The sequence below is a fragment of the Poecilia reticulata genome, chromosome 2, assembly GCF_904066995.2.
Source record: "Poecilia reticulata chromosome 2, P_reticulata-male-v2, whole genome shotgun sequence".
NCBI lineage: Eukaryota > Metazoa > Chordata > Actinopteri > Cyprinodontiformes > Poeciliidae > Poecilia > Poecilia reticulata.
The window spans coordinates 19679522-19693741 of record NC_088831.1 but is presented as its reverse complement, the minus strand read 5'-3'; the positions used below and the strand labels follow the sequence as shown (position 1 = coordinate 19693741).

General features: G+C 39.7%; 2 protein-coding genes across 8 annotated transcripts in view; both read left to right on the top strand.

Annotated features, from left to right (window-relative positions):
- Positions 1-77: 77 nt before the first annotated feature.
- On the top strand, positions 78-6391 carry tmem237a (transmembrane protein 237a). Its single transcript, XM_017303187.2, has 11 exons — positions 78-314; positions 1988-2209; positions 2287-2406; positions 2852-2957; positions 3901-4055; positions 4381-4501; positions 4862-5053; positions 5135-5208; positions 5295-5382; positions 5724-5845; positions 6178-6391. Exons 2-11 carry the CDS (start codon positions 2140-2142, stop codon positions 6243-6245), a joined length of 1116 nt encoding a protein of 371 aa, XP_017158676.1. The 5' UTR covers positions 78-314; positions 1988-2139; the 3' UTR covers positions 6246-6391.
- A 735-nt stretch (positions 6392-7126) lies between these two features.
- LOC103460195 (abl interactor 2-like) overlaps positions 7127-14220 on the top strand; it is a 33789-nt gene continuing 26695 nt past the window's right edge. For 4 of the 7 annotated variants that reach the window (XM_008402267.3, XM_008402268.3, XM_008402269.3 and 1 more), the window contains exon 1: positions 7130-7278. In XM_008402267.3, coding sequence (XP_008400489.1) covers positions 7162-7278 — 117 coding nt within the window. In that variant the 5' untranslated portion in view covers positions 7130-7161. Of the gene's footprint in view, positions 7279-14220 lie in introns of all 7 variants that reach the window. The other 3 variants (XM_081599743.1, XM_008402272.3, XM_081599750.1) reach the window with 2 other exon arrangements.

Below are 14220 nucleotides of genomic sequence, written 5' to 3'. Positions count from 1 at the left end.
CTCCAGGACCTGGCAGGGCTCAGCACATGATCCACTCTAAACCCTGAGAGGAGTTCGGGAGGCGCAGACCTCCTGTGTCTGTGCCTCCTTTCAGCTACAGTTTAGCTCCTCACCTTTTGTTTAAGCGTCCAGCTTTCCATCCGGAGAGTCCAGAAGTCGGTTTGAAGGCAGTTCTACGATTAAACCCAACCAGAGAGCTGAAAGATAAAGGATAAAGGGCAGGAAGGGGAGTTTTTCTCATTTACCTTGATAAGATCAAACACACAGAGGGACCAACTGCAGGATTTTATCTCTACAGACACTCAGCGCTTCAGGTGAGCATACACAAGCATTTTTTTTTTTTTTGTAATGTTAATACCACTACAAGATTTTTATCAGAACGTCCTTTAATTTCCAATCCCTAAAACAGTTACAGAGTTTTCAAGTTTTGCCTGATCAAATGTTGCTAGGTATGGACTGGCATAAGAGTCTCACAGTAGCATAACCTTAATGAAAATAAATAAATTCACTGGGTGTGATGGTGTTTATGCCAGAGTTAAAGACTAAATTTGATGCCATGATCATGACTTTCTTTTTTTTTTTTTCAAACAAAGACTTCACACTCGACTTGGACTCCAAACATTCAAGTCTGACAATCTCATGGTTTACAGCTCAAATCTTATTGGGAATCTCTCTCCCATGTAAAAGCAGTGTGTAAACTACAGGCTCTGCCATGTCAGCACTAGTTCAACTGGCAGATTAGTTCACTTATAACAGGGAAAAATGTCTGGTTATAACTGAAATAATTGGCCAGCAAAACTTGTTCTTTTTCATCAATATTGATGAATTACTTACCAAAAACAAGCTCATATATTTTGCTGAAAACATAACTGTAAGTTAGTTTTGTCTTATTTCAAGTGTACCAAGATATTTGCACTAGAAACTAGAATAATAATAAAAATGGTAAGATTTTGTGTTTTTTGCAGTGTGGAGGAAAAAATGTGATTGATTAGCTTGTAAAAAGAGATCAACACAAACAAGTGTTAATCTGTTTTTAATTCATATTTTCTGAACATGATTTTTAGACACTACTTCTAGGGTAAATGTCACACTTTAACACTTTACTGAAGATGAAAACATACGTTTTTAGAATTTTATTTTATTTTTTAAATGACAAACATGTTTGTCAGATGTTGGTGTGTTAACTAAAGGGCTCTGGACTCTGACAGTACTGCGGTGTTGGAGGTGGACAAGAGAGCTAGAATTTCATCAGGCATCAGAGATTTAAGACTAGATTCGGACAGATAGACCTGAGACTTGACTTTAGAATAATCAATTGTGAAATGGGGCAGTGGTACGTAATTATGGCTTTTTTGAACTTTCCATCATGTTGTGATGCTATTCCCTCATCAAAAATCTGCAGTGTTGCCTTGATTCTTTCATGCGTGTTTGAAAAATCCTTTCATTTCTATGGCAACCATTCAGCTCTCCAAGCTTCCTTCTTACAGAGCTCTCCTCCCCTGCGATTCCTCCACTCAGCTCCTTCAGACTAGTCGGCAGCAATTAGCAAGCATCTGCTGGAAATGCAAATCTGCTGAGCTTAACATTAAAGGGTTAATGTTGTTGACCCTTTGTTAACAACTTTAACCTTTTAACGTTGTGATGACACGTTGTGATGACTCCCTGAAGGCGGAGTTTCAGACAGAGCAGGAGTTTCTTAAAGAGACAGAGGCCCAGCTTCCAGACGTTCAAATACAAAGTCAAATTTCTTTTAAGTCTTGTTTGAAATTTACAGCAACTTCATAGCTAATTGATTGTCTTATTAAGCTACTCTACGTGACTGGAAAATACACAATACTGCCCCTTTAAAGACATCGGCAGATGGAACTGATAGGTACATGAAACTAACCCTGGTGGGAAGCTGCATGCTTCGTGCTTTTTGATCTGTTTCCTAAAGCGTTGCCCCGCCACCTGTCCTCCGGCTAATCCAGTTATCTCTAACTTGCAGCACCGCCCGGCCGCCTTCGAAATCCCCATTAAACGATCATCTAGTGACCTAAATTACTCCTGGAGACGTGGCGAGCTCGCGACGCGGTCCTCGCGCACCTCCGGCGGCGTTCACCCTGAAATCTTGAGCTTTGCAGGGAGGGAGACGTCGCCATGCCGACAGTGAAGAGCAAGAAGAAGAAAGCGAAGAAGGAGGTGACTGAGGTAGAGGAGCAGGGCGAAGGTGAGCGGGCTCCACCTGCAGCGGCTCCACCCGCTCGCCTGCTGTGCTGTTGCTTCACGCCGTGCTTTGTGCTGCAGCGGGGCTGGAGGTGGAGATGGAGGACAGGAGTAACTCCGACAGCAGAGACCACCTGACCCCGGATCTGCACGACGCAGCGCCGCACAAGAAGAAGAAGAAGAAAAAGGCGTCAACTATTGGTATGAACGTTTACAGTGAAAGAGGCAGCAGCTGCTGGGTTGGAATCATTAATCTTTAAAGCTGCAGTATGAAACTTCCAAAAATGAGTGCTTTTTTTTAAACATAATCTTTGAAAGAATCTATTTGTTCTACCCACCCGACCCGTCTTGAATCAGAGCTAAGAGGTAGGTCTTAGCGCTGTCAATCACGCTTGTATACATGATACTAAATGTGCTAATAGCGGAGAAGCCAATTACCATTCCAGGAAAACCATGTATCCGCTGTCATTTGTGGCTATGCCAACTCGCATTAGCGTTCATGACAAGAACTCGCCGTAGAGTAGCAGAGAGAAAGGGGGCAGAGGTACACAAGGGTGATTGACAGCGCTGAGGCCCTCCTCAAGGCATGATGAACTGAGCAGAGTGTCTGTCACAGAGACTGTGTGGCTGTGTGTCACTCGGACAGATCAGGAAACGGAGCACGGGGATGTACCAAACGGCAACACGGCCGAGGCAGACGGGGAAGGAGAGGAGATGACTGTCGCCGTCACCAGGAAGACAAAAAGGAAGAAGTAAGTACCAGTAACTGCAGCAGGATGTAAAACATCAGACTGATCTGACGGCAGCAGAGGAAGTTCAAGAGTTACTGATTAAAATCAAACAACGAGTGAATATGGAAGTGAGAACAACTGAGCAGCTTCAATTATAAATACAGTAAGAATGAACTGAGTAAGAAATGCATTGATTACAAGTTAAACGAGACTCTGACTGACTAACATGAAGCAACTGTGAGCTGACTTTTACCCAGAGCCGTTTCAAAAATGTAAATCCCTGAAATAGTTGTTTGTTTTGGTTGAAAACATTATCTTTGACTATTGTTTATTAATAATTTTAAAAAATCGAATCTGATTCAAATAATAAAATGTTGAAAGAGTTTTCAACATTTTGCAATGACGTATATTAGGGCCGTTGTAGACTGAAAAAAAGAAGTAGGATTTTCACCAAAAAATCTCATTAATTTTTAGAATAATTTCATAAATTATCTGTCAGTTTCAAAAGTAAAAAATGTTAGACTTTTGAAAATAAGAAATTTGTAAGTATCCTCTAGAAAGATTTTGACTTTTGAAACTCAGAAATTTCCTAAGTCAAAAAGTTTTTACTTTTAAAAGCAAGAAGTTTCCCGGTATTTTTCTAGAAAATTTCTGAGATTAATCATAAAATACGAGGGATTGTTTTTGTGTGCAAATTTTCAACTTTTCAGAAATTTCCAAGTTTTTTTCTAAGAAATTTCAGAATTGATCACAACATTTCTGAGTATTTTTGTGGAAATGTACTCCTTTCTGATTTTCTATCTGCAGTGGCCTTCATCCATCGTCGTGACGTTTATGTTTCGCAGTTCGTCTTTCTGAGCTGGAACTGCTTCGCTTGTCTTCACATTTTTCTACGGTTATTAATAGTTTGCTGGTTTCTGGTTACTTTCTCTTTCAAATTCCTCTTTGTTTTCTCCCGTGACAGGAAGGCGAAGGCGACAGAGCACTACAGCAACGATCTGGAAGCCGAAGACGAAGACATCATCACTGACGCTCAGTCTCCCATCCCGCAGCATTCCCTGTTCTCCGCCCCGCACGGACACAGCCAGCCGGTCGGCAAAGTTTTTGTGGAGAGGAACCGTGAGTGGGAATCTGATATGTGAAAGGTGTTGGAGTTCCTCTTTCAATTTTTCATTGAAAAAGTCAAGACATTTTTCTCATTTCAAACAACTGGTTTACATCAATTGAGATCTTCATCACTAGTAACTCTTAGAATAATATGAATTAACATGAGCTACAACAGCGTTTAGTTTTCCTTTGGGATCAATAAAGTGTTCTTTGAATTTGAATTTAATTTAGGGTTGACCCAGAACTTTGGCACAACAACGTTTCCAAGGTAGTTTCTGCAGACGTCTCCAGAACGTGTTGGTCTTTGTGTGTGAGGGTAACCCGTGTGTGTGCGCAGGGCGTTTCCAGGCCGACCGAGTGGAGCATCTCCGGCACTCGGAGCTGACTGAGGACTACATGGACCCCAGGCAGATCTGGACCACCAGGGACGTCTCTCTGAAGGTTCACAACGGCTTCAGGTTCGTTGAGGCGTGTGAGCGCTCAGCCAAAACAAGCATGTAGCATGATATCAGCTCCTCCTCACTTTACATATCCGAAGCTGTTTGCTACGTTGTTATGACAAAGCTACAGTGGGGCTTAGGGGTAGAAAAGGGAAACTGAACCTCTCTCTGGAAGACATGTCCACTGACTAACGCACTGAAGAATATTTTTGTAGCAATAAGTTCATATTTAAACCACTATCATCCTCTGAAAGAGACCGCTTGGTGTCCGCTACCGATGGAAAACCAGAAACGAGCAATGCAGGCAACCCGCTCACGAAGCAACAGTAGGTCTATAAATTAACCACATAAATGCGGTCGTGTGTCTTCCACCTGCAGGGTGGTCGGTCTGTTCTCTCATGGGTTCCTGGCTGGCTACGCGGTGTGGAACATCATCGTCGTGTACGTGCTGGCCGGCGAGCAGATGACCACGCTGCACAACCTGCTGCAGCAGTACCACCCTCTGGCCTACCCGGCTCAGTCTCTGCTCTACCTGCTGCTGGCCATCAGCACCGTGTCCGCATTCGACAGGTCTCTGCGGGCAAAAACAACACCTCCGAGATTTACGTTTCTGTATGAGAATAACATGTGAAGTTGGGCGTATCGTCGTAGGGTCAACCTGGCCAAGACGTCCATGGCCCTGAGAGGCTTCCTCACTCTGGACCCGGTGGCCGTGGCTTCCTTCCGTAAGACTTTCACGAATGTCTGATGACGATTACGACGGTGGTGGAGATGATGACAATGTTTTCATGCCGTCTCTGTGTGTATCCAGTATATTTCATAGCCCTGATACTGTCCCTCAGCCAGCAGATGACCAGCGACCGCATCAACCTTTACCCTACGGCCAACGAGACTCTGTGGTGAGATCTGTTGTTGTTTTTCACTTGACTTCAGCGTTTTTCAAAATAATCTAAAAAAAAAATTGAAAAAAAGACTATTGTAATGGTTTTTGTGATGATAAATTGAACAGTTGTTACCAACTAAAGTGACCAATGGGTGGTGTGGTTCAGAATGTGAGTTTTTGCAAACCCACTGGAATCCTGTGTAAACTTTGAAAAAGGGGTTTTCAGTAATGATAAATAAAACCTAGCCTGGCCGTCGCCTTCTTATGCAGTTCCGCTCCCACTGAGCTACATTTCTCAGAGCGGATTTCATCCTTTTTGAAAACCGACTTGATTTTTAATGATTTTTTTACTTGCAGGCCTCCAGGCTCCGAGCAGCAGATCTTGCGGCCGTGGATCGTGGTCAACCTGGTGGTGGCACTGTTGGTGGGCGTGGCATGGGCTGTTGTGTCCACGCGGCCAGACATCGACTACACAGAAGGTAAGCCTGGAAAACATCCAGAATAAAATCTGTTATTAATTGCATTTTTTTCCCGTATTACATGCATTTCTTAAGAGCTGGTCTTACTTTGATATTGAAATAATATTAATAATAATAATTTAAAAAACGGATAAAATGAAGCCCCCTTGCAATGTATGCTGCGAGAATACAAAGAGATTTTTTTCTGTCATCTTTTAGCACATCATATAATTGCTCATCATCATGGCGTTTTTCGTTCTACCACTAGATGGCACTAAAGGTCTTATTATATACGGCTTGGTCGCAATGAACCCAATACTCAAAATGATTTTGTTTTTTTTGTGTGTGAGCAGAATTTTTGATGACGATGGAGGTGGAGAGTTTCCCTAGAGGAGATGAAAACCTGGACATCCCTGCCTAAAACCAGACGTGTTGAATATCTGTCAGCCCGTGTGCTAGACTAAAAATACAATGGTTATTTGATGTATGATTTTGTACAAGTAAATATGTATTATTTGTTTGCTAAATGTTATTTTGTAAATGAATAAATGGGTTTATGTACAGTAACTGCTGTGTGGATTGAGAGTGTTTGACTGCAGGTGAATCTGAACCAAACAGTTTTGAGGTTAAACAATTTTACAGTCTTATGTAAAATATTTTGATTTTCTTAATTCAAAGAAAAGAAGCACACTAATTTGCACGTCTGCAAAAATAGTCAAGATATGCTTAACCTGTGCTTTTAGACTGTAGCTAAATCAGTGAAAACTAGAAGTGATGGAATAATATCTCACATTCTGTATTGATATCAAAGTAAGATGTGTTTCTTTAGGATTTTGTTTTAAAGTGTCCAAAATGCAAAACTCGCATAACTTAAGACAGAAGTTTTGTGCTGTAAGTTATGGTTGTTTATGATTTAATATATTCTACAAATTAGCTGTGATTACAGCCGTAAATACAATAAAAAACGTAATAAAAAAACAACCATAATACACACACTCATACCCACCCAAAAGTATGTCAGGGGGCCAAAACTATTACATTTGCATGTCATTAAAGATCGAAAACATTAAAAAGAATTTGGACTGTTGCCACCTTACTAAAAGAAAAACATACAATTTACAGTTTTTTATGTTTATTTATTAATTTTACAATTCTTGACTCATGGTAAGGGGTCGAAAGAAGTAATTTCACGGGCAAAAAATGGCCCTTATAAAACATTTCCCCAGCATTTCCAAGGTATCTCGTCGTAGTTGTGAAAGTTCCCACAGCCCTGGAATGCAGCAGGATGCATCCAGTCAGCGCGAGCCGCAGCCGTTAGTAGTAAGGACTATGTAAAGATGGCGGAGCTACAGATGCTGCTGGAGGAGGAAATTCCTGCGGGACGGAGAGCGTTACTGGACAGTTTTACCAATCTGGAAAGAGTAGCGGAATACTGCGAAAGCAATTATGTCCAGGTACGGGTGCGTTTTTTTTCTTTAAAGAAACCGAGGGTGCTAATTTATAAAAAAAAGAAACCCACGGAACAGTTGTGTGGTGGGGAGTGGGCGGTAATGGAAAGGAGTGATGGAATAACTAACACAGTCCGTTATGTTGCTGTCAGCTCTCTGTGGAAAACACACACACAAAAAAAGAACTGTATTCAAAATAAAGCAGGCTCTTTATACTTCTACAGTACGACCAATGGCAACATATTTTTCAGTTTAACAAAAAATACAACTTCTACAGTGGGTATTGTAGAGCACTATAGTGCGTCTTTTTGAGGGAATCTTCTGTAGGAATGTGACAGATATAAGTGTTAAAAGTTGTCATTTAGTCTTACGAAGCTGGCGCATGCTCATTGCACACACACCGAATAAAGCAGCACATTGTTTTTAGGCGTAAAATGTCATGAAGCGCTTCTTACGTGATGTTTGACAGCTGCAGACAGGCAGTGAACTGTTTACATAAAATGTGTGAAGTCTAGCATCAGACTTTATTAACAGTATTTTATTATCAATTGGAAGGAGCTCACTCAAAGTACACCATTCACCACAGTTTCTGTTTTAAGTATTTTACCAGGTCTTGAGTAATTTTACGGATATTCATTATTAATCAGACCAAAGAAAAATAAATAAAATACAGAAGGAGACCTGTGTGTAAAACTAAGCCTATTCTTCATGCTGCAGATAGACTTTGCTAATCAGACACATTGATTCAGTCTTTGCACATTTTCATCGAGTTGGCATAACATTATGACCACCATCTTAATAGCCCTGAGCCCTGGAGGCACAGACCCCTGAATGTGTGCTGTGGTTTCTGGCGTCAAGATGTTAGCAGCAGATCCTTTAAGGCCTGTGAGGATCTGCTGTCTGATCCTTGACGTGGATCAGATTTGTTTATCCAGTAAGATCCCCACAGATGCTGGGTTTGCCAAGTCAACACTCTAAACTCGCTGTTGGGCTCCTCAAATCATTTTTTGGAAGCCTTTTTGTTTTGTGCCAGGTTGCGTTATTTTGCTGACAGAAGTCACCGTGATTCACTAGCTGCGTTTCCTTTGATCATGTAATTTCGCAAATTGGAATTCCGAGAAATCAATTCGCTTAGTGGAAATACTAGAATAAATAAAAAAAAAATTTGCGTTTTTTTTTTTCCGATTAAAAAACAAAGTTGAGTGTGAAGATCAGGTGCATTTTCGGCAGTATTGAAATTAAGATATTTTGTAAAACTGTAATGAAAACACTTTTTTCTCCACCACAAGAGTCACCTGATCAACAACCGGATGTTACTACTGCAGGAAAAGACAAAGAAGAAGGCAACAGGAAGTAGAAGAGGGACGACGACACTTTATGTGTTTTAATGACTTATCACACAAACTTATTCACGTGGGATTTTAATTGTGTTTCTCATTTGATGGAAACATTGCAATTGAAAAATTCAGTTTTTTCGACATTAGCTGAGTTTTGACAAAGTTTTGAGCAAATTTGTAATGGAAACGCAGGTACTGTGTATGACTGTATTACTTCTAATACAACAGAAATTGGACTTTTCTCTACCACGAATTTGGAACAATGTTCTTTAGACAGTGAAGAAAAGCAAGTGAAAGTAATGCACAGCCAATTCAACCACTTACTATCAACATAAGCACATCAAAGTACTTGTCAGCAGCGCCGGATCTAGAAAAATGTCTACGGAGTGGCAAGCCTCGGCCAAGGCTTTTTCAGGGATGGCAGTATGTGCCAGATTTATACAATTTCACACTATTTTCAAATTTTAGCAGCTTACAGTCTCACCAGTGAGAATGTAAATTAACATGCCATTACATGACATGATATGACATTACATTCTCGTTGGTGCAATGAATTCAGTAATTTTCTTGCTCTCTGTCCATGCAAACATTCCATTGACATGGCTTTGAGATCTTGAGAAACTGCTGTTTTTCATTGTTTCCTTTTTCCTTCTGGTTTCAACTATGCATGCAAGACCATTTCTACCGACTTTTAATTGATTCCTTTATAAATTCTAACTGGTGAGTCATTTTCTCATTTTGTCAGCAGCCCAGCTTACTTTGGATGCTGGGCTGCTTTGTATTTGGTAATATTTGGCATTTTGTTGTTTTTTTCATTTGCGGATAAATGAGTAAATTCCATCTCAAGATGGCAAGTCAGTAGCTTTGGTTGGCTGCCGTTCTCCCTCTGCGCTTCACAAGGGACATCATGACTGCAACGTGTGTGTGTGTGTGTGTGTGTGTGTGTGTGTGTGTGTGCGTGCGTGCGTGCGTGCGTGCACGTGTGTGTACGTGGGCAAGCAAAGCTGCTATAAACAACTGTTCTCCCTCAGTTGGCTCTAAATGCACACCTGTTCACAGCCACGTTTCATAATCATCCCATTTGTGCAGCTGTGGGTGTGAGTTTCACTGTCACTCAAGAGAAAGTGGAAGAAAAGCGATTCGCTGAGGCGACACTTTGAGGTAAACGTTGCAGAGAAACTGCGTGTGCAGCTTTCGTCTTAGCAGGATTACGCATACGTTCCAGCAATTTTACAGAAATACCAGAATTAACGATTTTTATTTAACAAGTAAACAGGAGTAAGTTTTATATATATTTTTTTTAGAAATGGACGTTTAATGAATCAATCGTTAAAACTTAAACATAATATATATTGACAGATGTAGCTGTACGTCAGTAATTCAGTACGTACGTCTACAATTCAGAGCGTTTACATATTCTTTTGCTGTTGATTTTACATTTTGAGCAGCTCTGCTGAGCTGCTTTTACAGGGAATCAGTAGTGCAGTTTCCTTTTTATGGATTTATTTAATTTAGCAATGTTTACAGAACCAACTGTGCAAGACATTACTGCTGATTATTTGACTCATTCTCACCAAGTTCTTCAAATGAAATGCCGCCAAAAGGTTCAGATGTTTTTCTTGAAAGAACCATTAATTCTTACATAAAAAAACAGAACACCTGTTAAAAATGTTTCTTCTCCGAAAGAAACATTGAAATACAATGAGAAAATCATTCAAGTAGACCAGTGCAGTCAGGAACATGTCTCTACAGTGCCTATCGGCCTGCATTGCCACACACTAAGGTTGTTAACGAGGGAAACAAGTAGAGTAGTTTCTTCCCCATTTTTAAAATGGTACAAACTAAACATATGCCCAGAAGTCGACTAGTGATCGGCGAATTGGTCAGTTTAATGATTGACTGGTCCTAATCAATGATCAGCGGATTTTTAAAATTCAGACTATAATTCTAAATTGTAATAATAGTATTTATAATACAGTGTTTTCCCCAGAAAACTTGCTGAGCTCGACGGTAGGGGCTCTAAAAAACATGTTTAAAGGTGACAGAAAATGTGAAAATATCATTATGTGTTATTGGACATTATTAACATTCCCTAAACGCCAACTATGAACTCTTTAAATAAGCAAAGATAAAAAAATAAAAATAAATTAATTAATTAACAAATAATGCTTAGCCTGGTCAGGACGCAAGTAAAGCCTGGTGGCCCGCCAGGCTTATGACACAGCTGTTATTTAAAAAAAATGCTTGTAGATAAAATGTTTTATGAAATACATTTTTAGATGCACAAAAATAACAATTAGTGAGCTATCATCTGTATGGTTGTAAAGCATATATTCTGTAATCCACTCTAGCTGATTTTTATTTAAATGATTACAGTTTTTAATGTATTTGTAGAGTTTAATGATGCAGTCAGCCTATAATTTAAAATTGGTTTTATGAAATAATTATTTTTATTGTACTATTAAAATGGTTTAAATAGTTCGCTTTTCTATTTATCTAGAAAAAAATGTTTCTAATACATCTAAAAAATAACTTGATTTCAGCTAAGATCAAGGTCAACAGGTTCTAATTTCCCCCAAAATCTCCAGTAGATAACATTTCTTGTGCAAAATCACTTTTTCGCCAGAAGTCACACAAATGTAATACATTTATTTATTTTAAGTCATTTTCCAAACAACTGAATCCAAATTAATTTTCAAACTATTTTTAACAGAGAACAGTAAAACAAAAAGAGGGAAGTAAAAAAAAAATTCAGATGAAAAGCAGAAAAAAAAAAAATAACATAAGTCACGGCATGCCACCCAGACCTCATCAGGATTCACTCATTTCTTCTGAGGACATTGAAACAAGCAGGAACGTGAAGCCCAGGAGGCTGAGTCTCTGTCTCTGTCACAGTAAAGCCTCCAGACATTAAAGAGCAGAAAACCGACAGGCTTCGAGGCTGAATCTCACTGTAAACTTTGAATAGTTATAAAGGTGTTGCTGAGGCTGGACCACTATAAACAAGCTGTAAGTGTCATGGATATGCAGTTATGAAGAACTGACTATTGGTTACTCCTGCGTTTGTCTTCATTTGCATTAAAACAGGGGTTCTCAAATAGTGGGGCGCGGTGCGATACCTGGGCGTGTGAGCCTGGGGAACAGGCTTTTTTTTTTGGGCCGTACTAGTATAGAGTGTAATTGCGCATCCACTACAGTAGGCGGCAGTGGCGCTGTCATTGTTACTTTTGTCACGTTTGCGACAGTGCAACATTTTACGACTTACAAGACAACAGGTTTGCCTTGGTTAGCAGTGTTGAGTCAACAGAAAGCTCTGACTGCGTTCTGTCTATAGCCTCCGTTATTCAACATAACAACCCCCAACATGAAAAAGTTTTTAACAGGGATGAAAAGAAAAGCGGAGAGAGACAAAATAATGAGACAAAAGAAAGTCACCCGAAAGCTAAGACGAGGAAATACGACGAAGCGTATTTAGCGCTTGGCTTCACTGTCACTACAGTTGGAGAAGAGGAAAGACCGGAGTGTTTGCTGTGTCTAACAATGCTCACAGTGGACAGCATGAAGGCAAATAAATTAGCGCGTCACTTAAATACGTTACACTCCAATCACGCCGATAAGCTGCTAGAGTTTTTTCAGCGAAAACGTGCTGAATATTGCCAACAGTCATCCCGCTTTGTGAAGGCTACTTCAGTAAACCATCGAGCGCTGTTAGCATCATATAAGGTGGCTTACCAAATTGTGCAGTGCTAAAAATATTGTGCTCCTGAGTTAATGTTGCTGAACTGAATATAAATTAGTTATTTTTTTAGTTTTTGTAGTTTATTCGTTATTATAATTATTAAATATTATTTATTGATTTGATTTAATTTTGCAATGGTGCAATTAGTTGGTCAAACATGTTTACAGTTTAAACAAGGATTTATTTATTTTTAATTTCAGGTATTGATGCACTTAAAATCTTTTCTGTTGCACACTTAAAACACGATTTAATAAAGTCATTCTTTGTAAGTTTGACCATATGTCTTTCTTTTTTTCTTTTCTTTAATGTTAAGGATAAAATGTTATGCAGAGACGAATAGTCACAGTGGGGAGTGGGGGACGCGAATAGTTTTCTTCTTGCTAGGGGGGGAGTAACAGAAATTAATTGAGAAGCACTGCATTAAAACATCCATACAAACATGTCTAAGCAGCACCAACTCGTTGGTTGGCCTATATTTTTGATGATGTGATGAGTTACGTAATCCTGTTCTGCTCCAGTCTTCTTAACTGTGTTTGGCTTCTCCCCGTGTGAAACGCTCACAGCATTTAAACTTGGCCTCAATCATTTCAAGACTCAATATAAGAGTCTTAACATTTCCAGCTTGACAAATAGTGTTTTCTTACTCTAATGAAAATTTCAGCAAAAGATCTAAGTCTGCCCGTTTCTTGTGGAGTACCCCCAGGCTTTTCTCCATAATAAAGAATCTAAATATTTTTCATTTTAAATGAATTAGTAGATTGTCTTTTAGTTTAGATTTTTTGCCTTGTGTCAAACTAAAATTTACAGTTGCCAATATCGATATTTAAGGTTTAGCATCGGCCGATACCGATCCGATACATAAAAACAGTGCTGAGTTGACTTGAAAAGTTTCTTTTTTTTTTCCCAAACACAGGCATACATGTACTGAATTACAAATTTATTTGATAACTCTTCAGCAGTACAGCACATTTAAATACACCAAAAGCTTCACAGGCTTGGTCCAACATGTCAACACAACTTTAATTTGTTAACAAAAACAATAGGTTTACTACCTTGGTCAAACATGAAAAAAATAAACTGCAACAAATCTTCTTTCAAATTGTTCAGAAAGTGCAATTATATAAATATTAAAACATTTTGTTGCTCAGAGCACAAAGCATAGAATTAGATTGAATAGATCTGCCCTTTTGGCTCAGACACATTGTCACCAATACCCAATCTAGAATGTTTTTCAATTTCAGACATTAATATCAGATCGGTGAATCTCTCATTACATTATACACAAATCTCTGCCATTCTTAAAGTGAAACCATGAATATCTAGGCAGCTTATTCAAATATTTGCTTAAAAAGTAAGTGAAATACAATGAGACGCAGCATTTATTTTTCTTAAAAACCCTAAAGTACCGGACTGGGCAGCGTGGAGCTTATGCCTTCCCCCTGTAGCTTTGCGCCATGTTGACCTATCACAGCTGGTAGCGGTTAGCTCGTCAGCAGAGGTAGCTGAAACGAAGCTCAGCCTCCAACTGCTCATTGAAAACACATGGCACGCTGCTGCAGGAGGCTGCCTGTGGATGCCCAAAGTGAGCGCATGTGTGTATTTTGACTCGGAAACCATGGCGATTGGGTTCCCAGTCGAGTCAGTATCAGCCTTCCAGTTTCGGCGCCGATGCCAGGAACAGCTCCTGCGGGGGCGGAACCGCCTGAGCGCTTGGAAAGATGGGTTTGTGACTTTTGACAAACCCTGGGGACGAACCGTTGTGCAGGCCAACACGGGTTTATGATTCTCATAAAAATGTTTGAAAATCTGACTTCTTTTGCAGGCCGGTTAGTGTCATTTGTGTGATTATTCTCAGTATTGAACTGATCTGTG